The sequence below is a fragment of the Accipiter gentilis genome, chromosome 11 (assembly GCF_929443795.1).
Source record: "Accipiter gentilis chromosome 11, bAccGen1.1, whole genome shotgun sequence".
NCBI classification, from domain to species: Eukaryota; Metazoa; Chordata; class Aves; order Accipitriformes; family Accipitridae; genus Astur; species Astur gentilis.
In genome coordinates, this window is record NC_064890.1 from 34,514,670 (window position 1) to 34,540,294 (window position 25,625).

The 25,625-nt window shown below is 37.6% G+C and overlaps 1 protein-coding gene across 1 annotated transcript in view; it reads left to right on the forward strand.

The window, feature by feature from the left end:
• The window catches only part of ARID2 (AT-rich interaction domain 2), a 106,314-nt gene that overhangs the window by 77,689 nt on the left and 3,000 nt on the right, over positions 1-25,625 (forward strand). The window contains exons 13-20 of the mRNA XM_049813624.1: positions 2,493-2,627; positions 3,093-3,292; positions 3,670-6,530; positions 14,384-14,532; positions 19,715-19,853; positions 19,953-20,038; positions 24,344-24,467; positions 24,564-24,655. Of these exons, the coding sequence (XP_049669581.1) occupies positions 2,493-2,627; positions 3,093-3,292; positions 3,670-6,530; positions 14,384-14,532; positions 19,715-19,853; positions 19,953-20,038; positions 24,344-24,467; positions 24,564-24,655 (3,786 nt within the window). The remainder of the gene's footprint in view (positions 1-2,492; positions 2,628-3,092; positions 3,293-3,669; positions 6,531-14,383; positions 14,533-19,714; positions 19,854-19,952; positions 20,039-24,343; positions 24,468-24,563; positions 24,656-25,625) is intronic.

A 25,625-nucleotide genomic window follows, 5' to 3' on the forward strand; every position in this document is an offset into this window, starting at 1 on the left:
AACCAAAACCATTCTGTCATTGCTTTGAAGAAGTATGAAAGAAAAAAACTCAACCAGAATATTCATCTTCAACAATTGATACTTGAAATTTAGTTGTTTTCTCTTTTCAAATAGAATTTAAATAAAATCAAGATCAGAGTTAAAAATCAAATTATTTCTTAAATTGTCAAGCAGCATTATCTGTTTCATGAGTGTTTTCATCTGGTAATGTGTTGCTATATTACTGTACCAATATAAAAGTAATTATCAAATTGGGAAGCTAGGCCTTGCAAAACTCTAGTGTGATCATTGTGAAGCTCGAGCAAGTTAAGGAAGATCAAAGCCTTTTCCATCCAAATTCTCTTGCTTTCAACTAATATTGTTGTTGTCAGATATTTAGAGAAAAAACTATTCTACCTGTGGTTCTCAAGTGGACTGAGGGTGATCTTTCTGAACTATTTGACTTACGTAAATCTACTCACATTCTGAATGTTTGTATGAATCAGTTCGTGGTGGACCCTTCCAGCTCTGCTGCTTCACAACTTAACATGTTCATCTGTTGTCTTCCTGATCAGACAAGGGCTTTCAAGATAAAGTGGGTAGAAGTTGTCAAAGCTTAGTGCTTTAGGTCATAATTTAGTTTTAATTATGCTTGCAGCAAAGCTGTGATTGTATGGGGGAAATGTAGATTCTCGTTGGTCAACTGACATTGTTCCCATGCTTCTGTTTGCACACTGCAAAGTATTATTAATGTGCGCTGCTGAAAGACTGAGAAATTTCACATTTAGGCATTTAAACAGGGATACCTGGAGCTGGACTCGCCAGAGCTCAATTTAGTGATCTGCAAGTTGGTCCCAAAACTAGTTTTCTAGGCTGCCTTTTTAATTAATGCAGTGGGAGATACCCCAAATAGTAAAATAAATTGCCTTTACCTGCCTAGTTTCTGATGAGATTACAAATTACCTTCTGGTGCCACCTTCTCTCTATTGATTATAGAGAGCACTAGACATCTAGCTTTCAGTAGTAAAGTTGTAGGCAAGGTGAATTTTGCACTCTGTATAACATAGAAGTTTCAACTGCTAAAATAAGTATGGGTAGGTATCATGCTGCAACTGTGTAATACCATGAATAGATTATTAGCCAGGTTAGCCTGAGTAGGAGTCCTTGTAAGGTAAGTGCGTGTGACAGTAAAGTGCTAATCACAGATCCCATTTCACCATTATAAGTCGGGAGTATCTTCAGTTTGCTGGTACAAGTGATAGTGTGTCAGCCTAATATGACATACCCAACTGGATAGTCATTTGTCTGATATGCCAAATTTAATTAATACCTAGACTTTCTGTTACACAGTGTGATCTCAATTTTTGTAATAATGAAATTGTAACTCACCTGCAGGAGAAATTACATTATACTTGCTCTTTACTGGTTATGAGAGAACACAATTTAAAGAATGCAATCATTTGCTTTTTCTCTTTTGAAGCATCTAGTTATATTGGACATGTAGGACTCTGCAAAGGAGAATGTAGTTTTCCAGAGTGTTAGCACCATACAGTGAATGCTGACAATTTAAAAATATTTTTATTCTGTCTGAGCCTATATTCTGGTACTGGTATTTGTACATTACGTGAGAGTTGTTACTTATCTCCATTTGCTGCTGGGGATGAACTGTTCCCATGTCTGTGGGTTGGAATAATGGATCTGGAAGAAATCAAACTGATAGAAAATGCTTCCTTCTCTCACAGCTTCCTGGTTGGGGTTGGATGGTCTGTGTGCTTGTGTGCTTGCGGAGAGTCTGTAGGAGACACAAATACTTTCTTTCTCTGGAAATTGAATGTTAGGCAGAACAGATTGTTCCAGGATTTTATTGATGTCTGTGTAATGTGGGACCCCAGGAATGAGAGAGCGTGTGTGTGTGCGTGCGCGCACGTACTCTCTTAGAATCCCAGTCCCCTCTCTCCTGCCTTCCCACCTCTATAAGAATGAGTGTTGGGATTGTTACTCTATCTCTGGTTTTACTTGTATTTTAAAGTAAGACTGCATTAGCAGATCAGTTAGCAAAATCTTGGTTTTGATACAGATGTTGACTTCTGATAGAAATTTCTGATAAAGAATTAGCCAGCATTCAGTCCGTCTTTTGCTAAAGCAGAATCATTAAGAAATAAGAACAGAGCTTTGGGGAGGAGATGTTACCAAACAATGCATTCTTTTTTTGTTTTGTTTCTGAATATACAATAAAAAAGGCATACATAAAGACTATTTTGCATATTACATATGTAAATAAGATGTTGGCTAAAAACTGACTGCGTATGTTAGGTCTCCTGTGTGTTGAATCATAAGCAGTGAGAAGGACAAAGTACGGAACAGACATTTGACAAGACAATATACTAAAATGCTCTTTTCCATGTTGTTATCAGGTCTCAGAAGTCTCTGTGTTACAAACAGAAGTGTTTTAACAACCCTTTTAGAAGTGCTCTCTCTATATTTTGCTTCATAGTGTATTTTTTCATCCTCAGGTTGAATGCCCATTTTGAGGTGAATCTTGACTGCTCAGTATCTCGAGCAGAAATGTACTCGGAATACCTCTCTACCTGTAGTAAATTAGCTCGAGGTGGAATCCTAACATCAACTGGATTTTATAAATGTCTGCGGTAAGACAAAAATTCATGCAACAACAAAGAAGCAATTGTATGTGCTCAGTACTAACCTGTAGCTTTAGACTTCTTTGAGAAAGATCTACCAAGTTAAGTTTGAAAGATGTCCAGTTTGCAAATTTTAATTGAAACAAACATTTAGAGTTTGTTTAATTTTATTTTATTCTATTTCAGGATCATTTATAGGATTCCTTCTTTGCTTATAGTCCTTTTTATTCTTTCCAAAGTAGTTTTTGGAGGTACTGTAGTTTTCACTTGGCTTGTATGAGATCTTGGCCAGCCATTTGGTGGACCTGCTAGTCCTCAGTGATGAATACTCAGATGCTATTGGAGAATCCTGCTATATTGCAAAGATGCAGGCGTTAGTGCAGTTACTCTGCACACAAGAGCGGTTAGTTAAAAACATTGTAAGAGGGTTGAGTTCTTGTGTTCATTAACATAAATTTACATTGTGTTTGGCAGAACTGTCTTTCCAAATCATACAGTGAAGAGAGTAGAAGATCCAAGTAACAATGGTCAAGCACATATACATGTGGTAGGAGTAAAAAGGAGAGCTATACCACTTCCCATTCAGATGTACTATCAGCAGCAACCAACTTCGTCTACCCCAGTTGTCCGGGTTGATTCAATTCCTGATGTGTCTTCGTCTCCTTCGCCAGCAGGTTTTTAAATTAATTTAAAATATCAAGTATTTTGCATTGATTCTGAAATGACAGAGACAAAAGTTTCTGAAAATAGTTTGAAAGCGTTGGAAGTCAGGGCCACATGTTTTGATTGGTTTTTTTTTCAATAATGTTAGGAATAGTATTGCAGTATGTACTTGCATGCCATTCTAGTATTTGATGTGTAACCCATAAACTTGCCAGTCAGCAGACAAGCCGTTGTTGCTGCATCATTAATTCAGATGCTGTATAGCTGAGAAGAGAAACTGCTTCATATAGAATTACAAATTCAAGCCTTGGATTTTTAAAAACTTGTTAAGTTAATGTGTTTTGAAATAATTTTTTCTTCCAAACTTTTACTGCGTTTATTTCAACAGGAATCCCACATGGGCTACCAAGCGTAGGAAATCACTATCAGAGGACGCCTATTAACCAGTCTTCAACTTTGACAGCAACACAGATGTCTTTTCCAATTCAAGGTGTTCATACTGTGGCACAGACTGTTTCTAGAATTCCACAAAATCCTTCTATTCATACACAGCAGCAACAAAATGCTCCAGTGACTGTTATACAGAATAAAGGTCCAATATCCTGTGAAGTAGTGAAGGCCACAGTAATACAGAGCTCTGTTCCCCAGTCTGCAGTTCCTGTTACTATTGCTGTAGGAGGAGCACCACAAGCTTCTAATCAAAATCACAGCACTACAGGACAACAGCCGTCTGTTACCGTTGTTAGTTCTCAGACGTTGCTTCACCACCAACCTGTAATTCAACAACAGTCTCCACTGCATGCAGTGGTACCAGGACAGATACCTTCAGGCACTCCTGTTACGGTAATTCAGCAAGCTGTACCTCAGGGTCATATATTTGGCAGAGTACAAAACATACCAGCATGCAGTTCAGCAGTTTCACAGGGTCAACAGCTAATCAACACATCATCACAACCTGGGCAGACATCATCTCAGCAGTCCTCTGCTGGTAACCAGCAACAAGATACAGTCATCATAGCACCACAGCAGTATGTCACAACCTCTGCATCTAACATTGTTTCTGCCACCACAGTTCAGAATTTCCAAGTAGCAGCTGGGCAGGTGGTTACAATTGCAGGTGTCCAAAACCCACCGACATCTAGGGTAGGGTTTCAGAATATTGCACCAAAGCCTCTGCCATCTCAGCAGGTTCCACCTGCCGTGGTACAGCAGCCGATGCAGCCACAGCAGCAGCCTCCACCGCCATCCCAGCAAAGTGTAGTGATTGTAAGCCAGCCAGCTCAGCAAGGTCAAACGTACGCACCAGCCATTCATCAGATAGTGCTTGCTAATCCAGCTTCTATTCCCACTGGTCAAACTGTCCAGTTGACTGGACAGCCAAGCATTACTCCATCTTCTTCACCATCCCCAGGTCCGGTTACAAATAATCAAGTCCCTACAGTTATGTCATCTTCATCTGCCACTCCTCAGTCACAAGGACCCCCTCCTACTGTCAGCCAGATGCTTTCTGTAAAGAGGCAGCAGCAGCAGCAACATTCACCAGCATCATCACAGCAGCAGGTACAGGTACAACAACCGATACAAATGCAAGTTCAGTCACAGCAAGCTAATACAGGAGTTGGCCAGCCTAACTCTGGTGAGTCTAGTCTGATAAAACAACTGCTTCTTCCAAAAAGAGGCCCCTCAACTCCAGGGGGGAAGCTTATACTCCCAGCTCCACAGATTCCTCCACCTAACAATGCAAGAGCTCCTAGCCCTCAGGTGGTTTATCAGATGGCCAATAACCAGGCACCAGGTTTTGGAGTTCAAGGACAGTCTCCAGCTCAGCAGCTGCTAGTTGGACAACAAAATGTTCAGCTGGTCCCGAGTGCAATCCAGCCCCAAGGGGCAGTACAAACAGTACCCATTTCTAATTTACAGATATTGCCAGGCCAGTTGATCTCAAACAGCCCAGCAACTATTTTCCAAGGGACTACTGGCAACCAGGTTACGATAACAGTTGTGCCAAATACGAGTTTTGCTACTGCAACTGTGAGTCAGGGAAATGCAACTCAAATCATTGCTCCAGCAGGAATTGCCGTAAGTGGAGCACAGACAGGAGTTGGGCTACAGGTGCAAACACTTCCAGCTACTCAAGCACCTTCAGCTGGACAATCACCATGTACTGCTGCTCCCCCATTCAAAGGTGATAAAATAATTTGCCAAAAGGAGGAAGAAGCAAAGGAAGCAACAGGTTTACACATTCATGAACGTAAAATTGAAGTTATGGAGAATCCTTCCTGCCGAAGAGGAGCTGCAAACACCAGCAATGGGGATGCAAAAGAAAATGAAATGCAGGTGGGAAGTCTTTTAAATGGGAGAAAGTATAGTGACTCCAGTCTACCTCCTTCTAACTCAGGGAAAACTCAGAATGAGGCCAATCAGTGCTCACAAGTCAGTAATGGGCCATCATTAGAAATGGGTGAGAATGGAGCTCCTGGAAAGCAGAACTTTGAACAAATGGACACACAGGAAATTAAAAGTGATTTGAAGAAGCCCCTAGTTAATGGAATCTGTGATTTTGATAAAGCAGATGGTTCTCATTTGAGCAAAAACATTCCAAATCACAAAACTTCCAATCATGTAGGAAATGGTGAGATATCTTCAGTGGAACAACAAGGGAATTTGGATGCCACGCAGCAAGATACTGCCAAAGGTGATCAAGGGGAAAGAATTTCTAATGGGCCTGTATTAACTTTGAGTAGTTCACCTGTTGTAAGCGGTACACAGGAGGCTGCAAAACTGTTAACCCAGCAACTTAGTGGTACCAACACTGATTTACCTAATGGACCTCTAGCTTCAAGTTTGAATTCAGATGTGCCTCAGCAACGCCCAAGTGTAGTTGTCTCACCACAATCTACAGCCTCTGTTATACAGGGGCATCAAATCATAGCAGTTCCACACTCAGGACCTAGAGTGTCCCAGTCTACCCTGTCATCCGAAGTTCGGTCTACTAATGGCACAACAGAATGCAAAACTGTAAAGAGGCCAGCAGAGGATAATGACAGGGAAACTGTTCCAGGAATTCCAAATAAAGTAGGAGTTAGAATTGTTACAATCAGTGACCCCAACAATGCTGGTTGCAGTGCAACTATGGTTGCTGTGCCAGCTGGAGCGGATCCAAGCACTGTAGCGAAAGTAGCAATAGAAAGTGCTGTTCAACAAAAGCAGCAGCATCCAACCACGTATATACAAAGCATGGTCACACAGGTATGTTGCAGTGTTCTTTTTATTTTTATTCTAACTGTGATTCTGACCAATACTGTGAAATAACACGGGTGAAAATGTCAACTCAGTCGATATCTCTTGCATAGTATTCAAAATATTCAGAAAATGGTGCTTTCTGTTCTTTCACGGACCAAAGTTCTAATAGTTTGCATACTTCTTCAATGTTGGTGACAATAGTGGAATTTAAAGTAGTTTGTAGCTTGATAATAAGGCAGTAAGGAAAGAACTTCTGCTCACTGATTTCTTCCTTAAAGGATTAACTGTTCTGAAAACAACAACAACGATTTGTTGTATAGTCTTGTAAAAATGTCAGTATTGTTCTGCATTTTATTATTGGTCGTTATTGCTTATTGAAGGGTGGATATGTTTTTCTGCAAGTTAATCACTGCAGCTGCATCTGGCTTGCTGAAATGAGTTGGAGTTCTTGCATTTAAAAGTGGTCTTCAAAGGCTTCCTTCAGGGGTTCACTACAGTCAGGAGAAAGTATTGTTTTGTAAATTTGTTCAAATATTTGTTTGTTTATTACAAAATATTTGTAATATTTGTTTTATCGATAAAATAAGCACTGTTTGTTTTTTCTTTTTCTGTCTGACAAACTTTGGAGAGGGCTTCCCCCACCCCGATCAACTTTTTTTTAACCATTTGAAAGTGGTTACTCCCTAACACTTTACTAGAAATGAGGTATGGCCATCATTTGTATGAGTATTAATAAGTACAAATAATCATGTTTGAGATTATTCCAGTCTCTAGAATTTATTTTAGTTTTGTAAATGTACAGAAAATCCCTCTCCAGAATTGTTCCTAACCTGAATAGAAGCAAAAATAGTAGGTCTGGCAATCAAGAGTTCTGACAGACCAGAGGGAAGAAATGAAGTCTTGAGTTGTACATTAGTGCATTTTGACCTCAAGGTCTTTTATTTCTTATCTTCCTTTTTTGTTTGGTTCATTGGGGTTTTGTTTGTTTGTTTGTTTTTGATGAGGCAGCAGGTATAGACCCTACAGACTTAAATAGAGCTAGAACTTGAATTTCGACAAGTGGTGGCTAGTGCTGCTTCTTTTTCTGTGCCAAGTTAGGTTTCTATTGAAAGCTCTTTTGTCTTTCCTTCATCTAGTTGTCAGAAATCGGGACTAACACTTAACAAGTTTTCTTTCTTTTTTCTGTCTTTACTTTTTTCTTTTAACTGCCACACCGCACAGAGTTATGTTCTTAAAATGTCTTTGAACTCACTCATAAATTTTCACTTGCTTTTATCAGAGAGAGATCTGTATTTTTCTGATATGTTATTTATCTTTGTTCTTACTAGAAATGATTTGACCAAAATGAAAGTGTCTGTTGGCAGCGTAGGGACAATGCACTAGATTTTCTGTAGTGTGGATATATTAGCTATGCCTTGGTTTTTACAGTGAGTGTCTTTAGCTGTTAAACAGTTTGAATTTCTGTTACAGCTTTGCTAAGGATTTGGCTGAAATAGAAATGGTATGGCTGTGTCTCTGGAATGGAATAAATATTATCTGTGGTTATTTATTCCCTGGACATGTGGCTGATAAGAATTTTCAGTGGTCTCAAACAGCTACTAAACTATTAGACTTCCAGATTTTTGAGAAGAGGGGAGTAATGCAGTTAACTGTTTCATTTGTATTAGATAACGTGTATCGTGATAATAGAGGGGAAAAAAGAAAAAATAATATTTTCTGTGCTGATAGTTTCTTTTTTACACTGTCACTAGTATCACTATCATTAATAGTTCCTACATTTTCCATTACCTGTACAAACAGAAGTGCTGCCAGCTGGGCTTGCCGTTCAGTACAAATTTGCAGATTAAAATAACTTGGTTTAATGTCTACTTCTGTGGAAGTTAGCTCATTCTTGTGTCTGTAGGATGCCCTTCCTTTCTTCAAAATTACAGGATTGTGGGAGAAAAGCAGTTAATTAGTTTTGATCTTGAACAATCTAACTCATTAGCTAATTGCCTTAACCATTACGTATGGCTATTTATGAATCATGTCTATCGTGATAATGCTAAGTACTGACTTATAATAGAACCCACTTTATAGAACTCTGTTCAGACATAGCGAACATCATAGTCTGGCTTAAGACTTTCAAGGATCTTTAAAATTAATGTGTTGGACTATAAACAGTACCAAAATCATCCTGGCCAGCTCTTTTTTTTTTTTTTTTTTTCCAAAGCTGCTGAGCAGCTGCAATAGCAATTGTTTTTCTGGAAAAGCAGATGGTAAGTATTTCCAATATTGAGTCTGCTTTTAGGAGTATCTTTAAGACATCCAGAAATACTAAGATGTAGCCAAATTCTCATGAACTCAGTGTGAATTTTACTGATGACTTCTTTTGAGGCTAGGCCCTGTATAATCTGTTTTTCTCCCTCCCATTTTGAGAGTCTTCCTTGTATGATAAGCAGCTTCCTTGTCCCTGACTTTTTGAAAGGCAACAGCTAAGGAACACTTTTTTCACTTGAGCATCTGCATTGTTTTATCCTCTCTGCGGTACCTAATATGTACTGGCTGTCTTGCAGAAGAAATAGAACATGGTTCTTTCTGCAAACAGTGTGAAATTTATTATAAATACAACCCAATGGAGAAAAACGGCGAGGGACAGGGAATAAAGGGGTATTAGCTGTGGCAAAATTGCATAGCTGCCGAAGGTGTTAGTGTGTGATTTCCTGTTTGCTTGTCATTTTAAAATTTTATTTTAAACTAGAGCTTGTATTTCAGAGAAGTGAGAAAAGGATAGAAGAAGAAAATTTGTAATAAAATTACAACCCAACAGGAAAGCTGGAAAAGGAGATGTAGAGGACAGAAGAGGGAGGAGAGTATTGCTTAAGCAACTACAGCAGGATTAGTTGTCACGAACTACAGAGAGGAGAAGGGGAAGATGCTTGAACTGAAGATATGGAAGGGCAAACAAAAAGGGGAGGAAGTGAAGAGCATCATGAAAACTAAGGAAAGCAAGAAAAAGAGCTAAATAATCCTTAATGGAATGTAAAAGTTAAGATTTGTTTCAAGATATGAATGGTAGTTTGAAATGGGCTGGTACTATATGCTTGGGGGGGAAAAATGTTGATTTAAATGGCCTACTAAAATAATGAAAATTATATACTTGTTATTTATGGGACTGCCCATGTAGTGGTGTTGAAATGCAGTTACACAAGTACAGGTATTGTCTGTGTATAACCTGTGATTATTCCATGTTAATTGTACACCTCAGCAGAACTCACTGAAAAGTAACTACATATATACTGACTTAAAAGATTTTTCTTTTTTTATTTTTTGCATTTTTATAAAAAATTGGGCTACGGGTTATGTCAGAAGAGGAGCATGTGATACAGTGTTGCAATTTTTTTATTATATGTCCAGCTGTATTTTGTAAGCTTGTGAAATGTAGTCTGAGAGGAGGCAGAACTGGCACTTTATTTCCTTGGCTTCCTTTTATTTTGGTGTTCCCTGTTCCTGGATTATTGCTTTCCTGAGGCACTGTGCTAGACCTGTGGATGGAAAAGAAATGAGCAATTACCTACCTGTACCCTTTCTTTTCTACTTTTTCTTACTCCTCTTCAAACGCCTCCAAAACATCTGTTGAACATAACCATGTTGGTTTGTCCCAATTGGTGTGTGTTTTGAAGGAATGCTCTCATACCACGCCAAGTTCCTAGAAGTGAGCAAATCTGATTTAAATTGCCTTATCTGGCTTTTAAAGTAATCACTTCCCTGCTCATCACTGTCGTCCCCTCCTAAACAGTGCCTGCCCATTTCTCTTAAGGCCACACACTTGAAATATACTTATGTGGAAATTTAGGTGGCAAAAACTGTGTGAGCCTTGCTGTAACTATTTGCTCCTGCTCTCTGTTGATTGGGAAGCTGAGAATTACCATGCACCAGAAAGCAGGTGTGTAGCTCCAGGAGGTGTAATTCATTCCTAGCCACAGAGCAAATGAGTTTCTCAGCTGGAAGTACTGAACTACAGAATCTCTGTGCTTTTATTGCTCTTCACTTGTGAAGCACACTGTTGCAAGGAGACTTAAACTTCCGTAATCTAACAAGAAAAGAGCATTTATTTTAGTGCCTACCCATCCACCTGACCCTTTCCTCACAGTCAAATCCTGCTATATTCATTTTCAGCTTATAGGTTACCTTTTTTTATATATGTTCATTATCATGAAGAAGCTAAACATAAAATTTTGTAGTACAAAACGGTAAATCCTATGATACTTTAAAAATATTTTTACTAATAATTGTTTATTGTTGAGTTAAATGTATTTACTATGGGTGTGCCCATACTAATGGTGGGAGAAAAAATGCAGCCTAATGCTTTTAAACTGCACATGGCTCTATATGTCAACAAGACCCCCATCACACCGGGATGCAGTGTGTTCTCTTGCTGATGGCACAGTAGGCCTTTTAAATAAAATGGGCAGGTATCGTGCTAAAATAAGAGTTATCCATTAATATGTAAAGGGAATGGCATCGCTGGTTCTGTGAAATGGAAGTGCAGGCCATTTCTGGCCCCGAGCCATAGAGTTTGTTATTCCTACCACATAGGGAGCTCGCGTGCATAAAAATAAATTAGTATCTTTTGTAAACAGTCCATTCTAGTTAGCAGAAAGCTCTTAGCTTTACTCTTAGTTTTCATGCCCGTGCTAGACTTAACCCTACCCCACCCCATAACCCATTCTAAAGGGACCCAGTGTAGGTATAAAATCAACTTCCACTTATTAAAAGTAGGCTGTAGTATCTGTTCTGCAAGTAGACTCTACAAGTATTAAGGATTTGTATTTATGTGGTTTTAAGAGTTCAAGGCAAACCATACTGAGACAGTGATGCTGCTAGAGGTGCCTTTCAGTCCTGTGATCCAGTGAGATCTGATTTGCAAAAGCGCTAGGTGGTAGCAGTGGCAAATCATACCATGGAGGGGTCTAACCTGAGTATAAAAACGTGCCATGAAGTGCTTACAAGTGTACTAGAGTACTGGGCGTTAGGTTTCTGGAGGAACCTGGAATCGTTAAATGTTTCTGCTAGAGTAGGAAGGTTTGTGAAATCTTTATGCTGTGGGGAAATTTTTTTTTTTCAGTACTACTTCTCCCAGAAATACTGCATTAGGAAAAATTAAATGTCTGTCGTAGTTCCATATGTTAAAGAAGTGAGTTTACATAGTAATTGCAGATCAGTACTGTAAACTAGGTAGCACATAGCAAGTATTTCTAGGCACATATCTGGAAAAAAGGAGTTTAATTTCTGACTATACCTAATTTTAGTAATGTCCTGTGTATGATGCATTACTAAATCAATACATGAAAATAGAGGAGGGAAACCCCCCCCCCCCGAATTACCAGTATTTCTGATCTCTTGAACGAAGTGAGGAAAGCTTTGAGATATTCTAACATAGAACTTATGTTTCTGAAATAAAACCTAGGAAAACAAATGTAACTTTGCTTTATCTGTTGATTTTAAAATATAATCAGCACAGCTGATAGGCAAGCAATAGATTTGACTTAAAAATACACGGAAGTTGTAACTGCCTAATGCTACAAGTTTGAGTGAAACTACTCTACTTTGCAGTACAGCAGTAATAAGAGAATTCTAAACAACAACAATTACTTTACACATTTCTTTCAAATTTGTCAGCTTTTTTTCCCCTCACTGAAAAAAAGGTGTAGAAAGGACTTGGAGGGGGAACTGAATTTTAACTTTTTTCCTGAAAATTTGTTTCCCTTTCTGTGCTTTTTCATTTTCAGCGTGTAACATTTTGTGTTGTATATCTCAGATCTCCTTGTTTAAAATCAACAATTTTTTAATGAGATGGTATTAAAACCTTTGAATACCACTAGGAGAGCTTGCCAGAAAAACCCTTGAGAAAATTCATAATTCTGGATTAATTGCAGGGTTTGCTTAGAATGGAGTAAATAATACATGAAGCACACATTGAATGATGAGAATTAAATGAAATACTGAATACATTTCAGTAAGCTCACTCTCCCTCCAGCACATTAAATGAGACAGGGACTGCTCTATAGGGATAAAAAGTCATATAAAGACCATCATCATGTATTGATACCAGGATGCCAAGTGAAGATTGCAAAACAAGCTGTACTGCTGACACTCGATTTTACTTTAAAAATGCCTTGTTATAGGGTTGTTGATCTTAAAAGGCTCCACTTGTGTTTACCTTTTGTTGAAAGATAACATTCTTTACCCAATCTGTAAAGTAGCTTTGAGATCTTTAGATGGAAATCATTGAGTTCAGAATGATTTGTAGTTATGACCAATGGACTCGAGTCCTTTCTTACAACTTTTCACACATGCAGATCACAGGCATCGTACAATAGTGGTGTGTTCAGGAGTTTTGCTGAGTTTTGCCTTATTTTTATCAGGATTTATGCTTGGATATGGGAAGTGATTTGGGTCCGAGGCTTTTTTACTGTCCTTTTGGTCATCTCATTAGTGTTGTATGATCTGTGATATTATTAACTCATTACCTTGTGTGACTTGTCCACAATGCCAGTAGAGAACAGCAGGAGGAAAATGTAAGAACAATATGCAAATGAAATGTTAGAAGTTGCATTTAACTGTTTGTTTTCATACAGTTCAAGTCTAAAGCTATTCAGTAACAGAGCTATAAAGATGTAAAGCGCATTGTGTGCACCATTTGAAAGTGCTTCTTTTATAATATTCTTAAACGCAGACTTGAAAGTAGTTTTGTTTGGTCTCTTTAACAGTGTTACATTCCTTTTTTAACAGTAGGAAAGCAAAGGTTGCTAGGTCTGCATTCCTAGATAATATTCAAAACCTCATTTTTTTTTATTGTCATCAACTTTATAAATGTCTTGATGGCCAGAGCCTTCCAGGAAAAAAGAAAGAAGAGAAACAGTATTCTGACATAAACACTGTTCTGAAATGGAAAGTCCTGCGTTCAGTATCTATTATTCAGAAACAGAAATAAAACTGACATATTTTGGCTTTGTTTTTATCTTTTTTAGGTCACTTTTAAGATAATTTCTATTCACTGTTAAAACTAAGTGTCTTGTTCCCCTTGCTCCCGTGCAATATTAAATCTTTCTGAAATGTTTGTATTTCACTGTATAGAAGTTGTACGGCATGTTTAGGCATTCTGGGTGTGTGGTGTTGTGTATAAAGGTACATGTGCTGGCTGGTTTTACAAGAGCTTGAAGAATTATGTAATTTGCCAAGTTTTATAGAGAAAATGGTATGTCATAGTTTGAGTCTGCTGGTCTTTGATAGTGTTTCTTCAGCATTGTTCAATTTACCTTTCTTTACGCACTCTAACTCAGGCTGATGTGTACTAATGCGGCAGTTCAAGAATTCCACAGATGCAGCACAGAAAAACCATTTCATCAAAGAATATAAAGCAGTTTTAGATGTATCAGTGCTCATTTTACTTTTTAGCAATATTTTCTCCTACGTTTACATAGGAAAGAAAACTACTGTCTGTGCTGATGATATTGCAACCCCCCGAGTTTGCATGTTTTTTTCTTTTCTTTAAAGAACAAATAAAGCTTTTGCAAAACAGTGCTAACCTTTGCTCCACTAGTGCCCTTGAGAAATTCCTTTGCAGTCATAATTCTGTATTTGAATTTGGGTATAAGGCTTAGTAATTTGAATATTGGAAACTCCTGTATAATACTACAGTGTAAAAGTTATATGTCCATCATGTCATTGTGTCTATTAATGCTTATTCAAAGTGTTAAAATCTGAAAACTTGTCGTGGATTAAAGTGTAGAACGAGATATTTGAATAAACATCAAATTGTATGTCAAGTCTTGAAATAAGCCCTGTTTAAAGCTGTGTTTTAACTTCTTCTACAGAGCACACCTGCAACATCGATACCAACAGTGCAAGTACAGGGCCAGCAGATCAATTTGCAGCCGCCTTCATACACTGCAGCAAGTCAGCATGCAGAGCAAATGAAAAAACCTGGACAGAACTTCATGTGTCTGTGGCAATCTTGTAAAAAGTAAATGCTCCTTTATTTAACTACCTTTTACTAATATGTAACAGATGCTTGTATATAGAAAGTGATTCTACAAGTTCTATCCGTTCTGTTTCCTTAAGTTACCTTATACTTTTGTCCGTGGGGAAAAGAGAAGGTGAAAAGTGTTGAGGAAGCTGAAGCTGAGATGGTGAGGTGCAAGACATTTTAACTGCTCTCAGTTATACTTCAGAGTGTAAAATGATTTATTGTGTGGCTTTCTTGCAATATCTTGATTCTTCAGTAATAAATAAAATATTGTCATGTAGTTAAGTTAAAAAGAAGAAAAAAATCCCAGCTCTGAAGCTTGTTCTCTGTGTTGCAAATACAAAAATAGTTACATACTCCAGTTAAAAATCATGTTGTGACATTTTCTTGTGTTGCCAGCTTTTATTCTTTCTTGTGTTTCCAGTTTTGCAAGAGCAGGGTGTTGCACTTCTGTGTCCTGGTCAAAGTCTTATTTAGATTATGACTAATTTTAGTAATTACGATACCGTTTGTGTGCCACAGGATTTCATTGTCACAAAAGGAAATAAAAAGGAACTTGGCCTTAAGACTAGACAGCAATGATTAGATTTATTTTGATTTGGTTTTGTTGTCCCTAAAAGAGAGAGGAGTGAGCCAGCAGACTTTCAGATGTAGGCTTACAAAAAACACGGTACTACCCTTGTTATCAGTATGTATATCTTGACACTGATTTTTAAAATAACATAGGTTTGTGAATATGCTTAGTTTTCAGCTTAGTGGAGGGAGCAGATCGGTTAAACAAAGGTAGTTGTCAAATAGCCGCTCTGAAAACAGTGAGAAAAATTGCATAACGTATAGGATGGGCATGAAAAAGGGGTGAGACACTTCATCATTGTAGGACGAGACAAAGGGAGCATAAAGATGAGCTGATTTGGTAGAAAGCTGGTGTGCAGGCATTCAGAAAGTTGGGATGAAACATGGAGAAGTTTGAATGTTTGGAACCAATGGTGAAAATGAGGCATTTGAACAGAATTAGAGGAATACTGAAGGACAGTTAATCTGTAGACCCCTGAAGCTGTAGTTTCTCTTTCTTACATTCCTTACATTAAGTCAATGCAAGACATAAGGATTTTAGATAAGACTCTGACTGGGTACTGTAGAGATCTGGTGCTTTTTTAAATCATGGCTGTGTTTTCACCTTAAAAGTGATTTTTATTTTTTTTCCTTTGGTAGGTGACACTTCTCTATGTAAGAAGTACATGTAAGGCTTTACTTACTTTTTACTTTATTTTTTCATGGCTAGTAAATATAACCGTAGAGCCATACTCTACTGGCTGCACAATAGATGCATGAACACCTGTGTTGGTATGAGTGGGTTGTACTGAGGTGGAAATGAAAAGCTGTGGTGGCTTCTTAGCAGAAGCCTTGCCGATTTATACTATCTTGAGGAGTTTGCTGAACTACAGTTTTGAAGTGTAAGTTATTCACCAACTTTATTCTGTCTAAAGTTACATAGGATGAGTTGTGTAGAGTTAAGGTGACACGTAACCATGGAACAAGCTGATACCCCATGTGAATATGTGCAGACAAATTTTGGGGAAGGAGGAGCAACAATGCAATTATGATTACCTTACATTATCAGTCTTTTTGTAAGTCTGTCTTAATGTTATTCCAGTAAGTTTTCTTGAGACTGAAGTTAAGGGCTACGAGGCCCATATTTTACAAGTTGATCTCTACATTTTATTTCAAAGATTATTATTTCTGTTGCTTTAGTTTCTTCTGTCATTACTAACCGTACTGGATTTTGTTCATGCTTAATATTCATGTTTAAGTTTAATTATTTTCAAAAGCCTTCAGAGATTTTTGCATTGATAGATTGTAGCCCATGTGACACACAGCTCTTGTTCTTATGCTGTTTCTCACTTTTAAAAAATTTATTTCAGTCCCAGCCTGAAACAGTTTAGATAAACATTACACTCAGTGTTCGCTGTGGTGAAGAGAGAACCAAAATGTTGTTAGCATCTTTCTCAAATATATATTGTTTATTCATATTTCTTCAACAGCCTGATTAAAAACAGGAGTATCAAATCTCCTGTAGGCTTCCTGCTTCTAACAGACATTAAAAAAAAATGGGGAATTACCACCTGTTATTGTAACTGTTTTAATTATAGCTCTCAGTCTTAGCTGGTTTTATTTGTTTAATAGAAAACAAGAAGTTTCTTTTGATTGGGTCATTAGTCTATGTAAACTTTACATCCAGTACTTGATTTCATTCATGATTGCTAGCAATTTTTTCCTAGGTATTAAGTGGGCAGGTTCATCATAGTAGAATGATAGAACAGTGTTTCTTTCATGGTGTTCATAATTAACCGGAAAGATATGACAGGAGACAAATTTGATACGCTCATTTGCACCTGTTCCTCTATACATGTTCTTTAGTTTAATTCTCACAAAGTATTAGCATTAAGTTTCCCTTCCAGGATGTATTGCAGAAGGCAGTGAAGGCCGTCAAAACCATTTTATTAAAAATCAGAATAAATACAAATAAATAAAATAGTATGTTCTTTTCCTACCCATTAACTTGGCTGCTGCAGTCAGCACCATTACTGTGGCGTGGGTGTGGGTTCTGCTGTCTTGTTTTTTAAAACTGAATTAGGAAACATTATACCAAGATTTTGAAATAAAATGCAACAGATATAGTAGTGTCTGAAGACTACAACCAGATCAGGCCCAGTTATGCAAATAGTTGTAATGATTGGCCTCTCACAGACGTATTCAGGTTTAGTATCTTAGGAAGTAAAATTCTAAAAGGTGTCAGTCAGCCACACTACTTTGCACTGAGGATGTAACAGAAAGTAGGTGTTTTCCTTTGAAGTTCAGCTGTCTGCAAGTACTGCTAATTGTATTCAGTGTAATTTAAAAGCTGCTATTTTGTTTCACAGGTAGGCAGGAGAGGTCTCCTCTTGAATTGCTTTGTATTTAAAAAGTAAATTGGCAATGCTATTGAATCTCCACTGCCTGTCAAGTCAGCTATTAGTTTAATGTTCTGTTCAGCAGGTGAACAGAATGATAGAGAAATTAAGTGGGGAAACAAGAGTCTAGACTCAACTGACCGTATTCTCAGTACTTAAGCTTTTTTTATTACTATGTTTAGGTTTTTCTTTAAGGAAAAATAGTTTTTCTCTGCAAAATGGTAGTAAATTTGAATCTTCTTAGATCAGTGATTGAAGTATAAAACTGAATGTCTTATACAGTGAATGAACCAACATAGCTGAAATAGCTTTTTTTTTTTTCTTTTTTTTCTCCCCTTAAAGACTTGCCATGTTGAATAAAATGTTTTAAACTACATTTTGGGGTTTGCTTATGCCATGAACTTTGTTTCATCCATGCCAGGAATTATTCATAAATAGGTTTGTGCCAGCCTTAAGTTTACATACTGACTTCCCCTTTATTGTGGAAAGAAATTTTTTTGTCCTCTGAAACATCAGTTTTCGCTGTTGAGCCAATGTAGATGTAAAACATTTTGTTTTCATTTCCTACTATGAGCTATGCAGACCAACAGCAAGAGGCAGGTATTTCTCCTTCTTCCCAGCTTCCCTTCAGTTAAGAGCTGACTGGCATGGAAAAGATAAATGCTTTTTAAGAGAGTAGTATTTATTGCCTACGCAGAAGGCAATTGCTGTATTACAGGTGGTTATTGCAGTAGGTTTCAGTTTATAACTAAGACTTGTCTCTGGGTGAAATTAGCTCTTTAACACCTTTGTGGGGTTCAGTATCTGTACATTTAAGACTACGTATCAATTGCAAGTATGTTTGCATAATAGACACTATTCAAATGAGTAGTAGGATGTGGAAGGAGGTGGCTGGATCAAAGCACCTACTGATCTGCAATTCATACGCTGAGAGTTCTGACTTGAACTTGTCCATACATAACTGCTGTAGGTTTAAGATGTTGCTTCATCCTTGGCTGGTTGCTGATTCGAGGTCATCTCCCTCTTGGCACTGTTCAGCCCAGTGGGTTTAGTCAAACATCTTAATGCAAATACTTTTCTTGTCAACTGAAACTAAAGTATTGGTATGTGAACTGGAGTGGCTGAGGTGGGGCATGTGTTTCCTTTCGGACTGCTGCACCAGTGGCTTCTGTCCGACAAGTGTGTGAAGATGGCTGGTGGCAATGACTTCCCAAATGGCAGCAACTAGGTTTCCAGACCTCTTCTGTGCAAGCCTTAAGTGGGTGTTGATGAGCTGGGGTAGTTGTATTGAAATGAATCATGAGCAGCTAAGTCTTTTGTTTATTTTGGCCGTTAATTTGCTGAAATACCTTATGTCCTGTGCTTTGGGGCTGTCTGCTGGCAAAGTGCTTAGTTTGAGGTTTTGGAAAGTCATTTTCATTTGGTGAAACACTGGCACAGGTTGCCCAGAGAGGTGGTAGACGCCCCATCCCTGGAAACGTTCGAAGTCAGGCTGGACAGGGCTCTGAGCAACCTGGTCTAGTTGAAGATGTCCCTGCTCATTGCAGATCTTTGGAGGTCTCTTCCAACCCAAGCTATTCTATGATTCTATGACTTAAAAATTGAGATTTAATTGAAGATGTTAAAAAGGGTCACATAAGTGACGTTTTTTGACTGCTGTGTACATCAGGAAATTATACTTAGCCATTTTCCCAGTATTTAGAATTCAGGTGCTAAAGAACACTAATTTTAGATTGATCTTTTACTCGCAGTTTTGAGAAGCGTGCGGTATTAAGAGCAAATAGGATGAATGGCGTGCATCGCTTTTTCCCAAATAAAGTTTAAATAAGGTCTGAGTATGACTGCCAGTAAAGAAGGAAAACAGGAAAAGGAATACATGAAACTCAACTTTTTTAGCTCTTTATTACTGTATTTTACTTGTATTGCGGAGAATGGATCTGTTGGAATTAATAAATATTATTTCTTTGGGAAAGTATAAATAAAAAAGCAGAACCATGATATTTCAATTGGATTTGGCAAAATCATACTGCCATTTGTTGGTAGGTCACTGGTAATATATGTACATATTTTTCCTTTTAAAATTTTACGACTTCTCATTTATCAATGCATGTCTTGTTTCAGAAAATAAAAATGTTTAGCCAGTATGGGTTTATGTTTGTGATAGTTGCGCTTTACCATTAACTGCGAAAACCCCAAAAACTTAAATTCCCCTCCCCCTCTTTTTGTAGGTGGTTTCAGACACCATCACAGGTTTTCTATCATGCAGCAACTGAACATGGAGGAAAAGATGTCTACCCAGGGCAGTGCTTATGGGAGGGATGTGAACCTTTCCAGCGGCAGAGGTTTTCCTTCATTACCCATTTACAGGTGCAGATTTTCTTTCACCTATTACTTCAGAAAATAGTGGAAATTTCATGGTAAATTTTCACACACCTTTCTCACTGTCTTTCTCTTTTCCCGAAACAGGATAAGCACTGTTCCAGAGATGCTTTGCTTGCAGGATTAAAGCAAGATGAACATGTACAAGCAGGAAATCAGAAGCCTTCCAATAAGTAAGAGACCTGACCCTCATTACCAATAGAGAAAATAAGAGAATTAGAAATTATTGGAAGAATTTGTGTATTTATAACTTGGCTTATTAGTTGAAACTCTGCATATGTAGAGTCTATAACAGTAATCAGATTTGAGGTCCATTACAGTAAGACAAAATGGGCAAAAGAGGGAATAGATTCTTATGTGGGAGATGTAGTTGCAGTTACCATAAACAGAAGAGGTAATTCTTTAAGGTGTATGGGTCAGTACTCTGTGATGAGTGTTGTTCTCAACATATTACCCTGATTTTTCCCAACTGGACAGAATTTTATAACTTCTATTGTAACAGGAAGGTGCTTGTAATCCAAATGGAAAGTTATTTGGTGTGTACAGTTAAGCTGTTTCGTACAGCTGAAATGGATTGTCTTGTAACTTGCTGTATTCCTTCCAGTTTTGCGGTCTAAATTTGGGCTGACTTGATCCAGGGACTCTTGTAATAAACTTTCCTTTAAACAAGCAAACAAGATAAATACCAGCTCCTCTAAGTCTTCTAATTTTGTGCTGCTACCTGGAATCAGTTTTGGCTCTCCTCCTTCCCAAAATGATTTCAACCATCTGGAATTAATACTGGAGAGCACAACCACATTGCCGTGGGGTTGTGGGGATGGTTAAGTTAATATTGGAGTTATTCAGGGTTCAGTTACTTGTATTAAGTGTATTAAGACTAGGTCTTTGTTAGTAACTAACTGGAATCTCTTTGTTGCAAGCTAAAGATGTAATTTCATGGTCCCAGGCAGATTTTTGCAGTCTGTTCTGTGGCTAGTTAAATTGCTACCAAGCTGCTGGAGGCAACAGAGATAGTTGAGTGTGAAAGCTAAGAAATTTAGTTTGGGAGTCCTTTTATTTTTTAATATAAACAAACTTCTTAACATAGACTTACGATTGCTTTATGATGCCTTATTTCATTACACTGACAACATTCAGACCTCTGAAAACCACAAAATGAAGAATGATGGTAATGTAGTCTTAATACTTGGTACGTGGGAAGCATAGGGCTGATACCATCTACTAGCATGATGTGATCTCAACTCTGCCTTTTCAAAAACGTTCCATCACACAGATAACATATCCAGTAGCTCTGTGTCCTCACAGGCTTCTTTAAAATTGGCACAGGTACTCATATTAGAAAAAAATGTTCATAGATCCCATCTTCTGAGGCAGAATTCCCTAATTAGGTCAGACTCAGAAAGTAGGAATTTATATGCGTAACCAGTTCTCACTGAAATATTGAGACTGCAATATCACAAGGTACTAAGGATGCAGTTTCAGAATACAAGTTGAAATAAGAGCATTCCACTACTCAAAGTAAGATGTTTTGACTCTCCCTGCCATCCCTTGTTCCTCCTCTTGGCTACACACTGCTTACAGTGAGAGAACTAGCTTTAGTTTTTGTCTGATTGCATGGTAAATCAATTCTGTTTTTTTAAAAAAACTAATCAATCAAAAAAGTGGGTTTGCTAGGCGAGTGGAATGTGCTTGCCTTAGAGTCAGTTGAACACCAGTAGAGGAGGTGAGCTGGAAGAAAAGGAAGGGATGAGACCTTTGTCAGCACTCACAACAGTGAATACACTCAGCAGTTTTATGAAATCATACGGGTTCCTTGTCTGTTACTCTTCCTCTCTTTCCTCACCTCTCCCTTACTATTCTTTTGCCAAAGAAGGAATCAACAAATGGGAATATTTTGATTATATGTAATGTGTAACCCACATAATCTTGTAGTGCTGCTACAGAGTTACGTTCTCACAACTGAAAAGAGCATCTAGCTACATGAGGAAGAGAAGACTTGATCATTTGCTTTCCAGAATCAGTGACTTATCAAACAAAACCCTAAGCTTGCTCCAACAGGTTACCTTAAGTTGGCTTACATAGTCATGTCTGAAAGCTGACTTACAAAGTTTTGGCTTAATTCACTTTTTGTTGAATCCTAAAAACTTCTCAGACTTATCACCACACCATTGATCGTCCATATGACTAAACTCTTGTATGGAGCTGAAAGAACTTAAAAAACTGGTGCCGAGATGAGGCATATAGGCATTAATTAGGCCAACTCTCTTCACTTAATCCCTCACCATTTAGTAAAACCACACCTACGTCAGAGAGTGCAGATAGTGTGAGTGTTACTGGTGCTGGAAGTAAAATCTGTGGAACACTAACAAACAAGGGCTCATTCCCCTAATCATTTCTGTTTATCATAACGCAATACATACTTGAAAAAATCTGTAATGGCTTTTGCTAGAACCAGGCAGGCAAAGTTAAGCTGTGTTACAGAATTGGCTGTATACCTTAATTCTGTATTTCATCGCTTTTAAACTTGTATTATATTAACTCTTCCTTTTCTGGTTTTCAGAGGTAGCTGAATATTACATTCTGGAAGGTCAGGTAGCACTAGCAGTTAACTGTATGTTCACTGTAGCTTTGTGCATTTGAATCTTTTTGGATTCTCGTTGATTTTTTTCCTTGTTGCCACTGAAGCAAAGGTGGTAGCATGAGCTACCAAAAATACTCTTCACGCACCATGGGAGTGGGGCAAGAGATAACTTTAAATCACAAGATGAATGGTATGGTTTGAAGTTAAGTATATAAAATAATTAAATAAATTCAAGAAATCTAGATGTTTCTTGAGAGAGATACTTGCCCACAGACACAAGTCAGTCCACTTGATGTCTCAGTAACTTTTTATCAAATTCTTTTTTCCCAAATCAAAAAGAGAAGACAATCTTATAATATCTTCCTAATTTATTGCAGTTGTCCCTTTTTCAATATTTCAATATGAAGGCAATAGTACTTCAACTTTCTAAAATATAGTATGATAGCTGTTGAAGAGAGACAGTCAGAATAGCCTCCATTGATGAATCCTTGTTCTTCTCAGTATAAGGAGAACAAAAATATTCTAGAAATTAAAAATGAAGATGATAATTCCTTTACTGTGGTACTCGGTCTCCTATAAACATATGTCATTGCCCAACAGCTTCTTAATTTACCCTTCTGCCTTTACTTCATAAAGGTTTTCAAATTCTTATTTCCATTCAGGGGAGGATGACAGTGTGATTATGAGCTGTTTTTAGGGAGAAGTCTGTTTGTTACTACTTCTTAATTTTCTGTTTTGTGGTTTAAAACCACTCATGTGAACCCTTTTTTCTAATTTTTAACTAGGTTTCCTTGTTGTTAGAATTTCAGATTATGAAGAAAATCTGTCTGAATAGAGAATTCAAGTTTTATTCTTAGACTATTCACTTACAGTGAAAGATGCCTAAATAATACTCTTACAGGCTAACTTTCATTTTAAAAAGCAGAACATTCACATTTGATTTATACTACCTTTGCAAGTAAGCACTACTTGCACTTCTAACCACGTTCTACTAGGGTATTAAAAGACTTCATAATAATATTATATTGTTCAATATATTGAAGTGTGGGGATATTTTTCACCATTGATACTGCAAAACTTTCCTTTGAGATGACATTATGAGTCTTACTCATTAAGTGAAGTTGCATATTTATACATTCTAAACTCTAATTGTATGAGTAATTTCAAAGTTTTACATGAAACAGAGCTTTGACTTCAGTGTTAATAGTGAAAATGGAGAATTTGCTTCCGCTATGTTTGTTATTTGTACCAGCTTTATAAAATACCCTGCTTAATTTATTAATCTCAGTTTGAAAGCTGCAGTAACAGGTAATTGGTTTTACAAATGCTTGATCTAATTTAACAATTAGATGTTTTATGTCTTGGATCGTAACTTAAATCATGTTACTTTATATTACTCCTCACTAACCACAGTTAATAAGTATTTTATATTGTCTTAGTGTCTAATGGTCCCAATAAGCTGTGTCAAGTTTTGAATAGCTATATTTTAAGGACATTCTCTGCCCAAATCTCAGATGACATTTGCATAGCTGCTATCACAGTTCCTGTTAAAGCCTGTCTGATAAAACATTCCTTTAAATAGATACACTTCAGGAAGTGGCTATGTCATTAGTACAATATATTACTTTTCCATCACAAATGTCATGGGTGGTGAGCAGTACTTCTTCAAGAGAAGTGTTTTTTCACATAAAATAAAGCCCATGACTCTTTTGAAGGCTTTGCAATAAGGTTTATCTCTGTGGAAACAAAAGGCAAATCTCATATCAGCACGAAGTATTAATGGATCTTTGTGTGTCTGTTCAGATAGGTTAAAAAAAAATACAAATTTTCAGGGTTGTTAGTCTTGTAGAAAGTGGTGCAAAGCTTATTTTTATTAATTCTTTCTTTACTAATGTAGGCAGCCAGCTGCGGGGGGTCCTGCCTCTACTCCCAGAGCACAGAAGGCCATTGTGAATCATCCGAGTGCTGCCCTAATGGCATTAAGGAGGGGATCAAGAAACCTTGTCTTCAGAGATTTCACAGTTAGTATCGTTTGACTCAAGTTTTAGATAGTAATTGTTGCCTGCTACTACGGGGCTTTTACTTTTTTTTTTTTTTTCCCCTCTTTAATTTTGTAGGATGAAAAAGAGGGACCAATAACTAAACACATCCGATTAACAGCTGCCTTAATATTAAAAAATATTGGTAAATATTCAGAATGTGGTCGCAGGTAAGCATTGCATGTTGTTTCTGTTCTTTTAAGTACCAACCAATACGTAGGTTTTACCTGTCCTTCAAAAAAACCCAATAAGTATCTTGACAGTACAATTTTTCTATCAGTTCTGCACTGTTTAGTTCCCCAAAGCAGTGCTCAGCAGCATCTTACCTAAGACAGCGTTTGTGATCCAGACTTTTGGAATCTGTCTGGTAAATTTGGCAGGTTAGATTTTTTGGAGACAGATAAGAGAAGCCTTTGCTGTGGGTCTGTCCCTTTTCCTCCTGAAGGCAGTACTGCATGACTCTGAAAACTAATTCTTCTGTAAGCAGTTTCCCATTGGCAGTACCCTTTTATCTCAACTTGAAAGAGGGGCGAATGAGCTCTTATGAACATTTTCTTAAATTGTGGAGTGGCACGCAGTTACCTTCCATACTTGCTGCCTCTCTGTTGCTTTCCCCTCCAAATTTGAGTTAACTCTAAATGACTCAGTCACCTTTCCTCTCCCCTGTAGAAGATCCTTCAGTATGTAAATAGACCAATACCGATTTGTGATACTAAGTAGGAAATGTTCTTTATGATGCAAAAGAAGTAGTAGTTACTTACTGTGCCCGTAATCACCATGCATGCTGCTTCTGTTTTTTCCGAGAACTTACAAGCTGAGTGTTTTCTTGGTTTTGTTTTGCATTGCTTCAGCTTTGTAATAGCAGAAGTAATGATTTCTAATAAGAATCTATTAATTTTGTCTGTTCTTCAAAAACCCGTCAATAACAAGGACTTTCTAGTTGTAGTTCGAAACAAAAGAGTTTTGATACTGGTTGTAGAAACCCTCCTGCTGTCTTCAGCTACCTAATTGGGGATTGTAGGGAAGACAGAGACAAATCCTTCTTGGAGAGCATGGTGAAAGGATGAGGGGAAATGAGCAGAGGCTGCAGCAAGGGAAATTCCAATTAGATATCATGAGTAAAAAAAAAAAAACAACGTC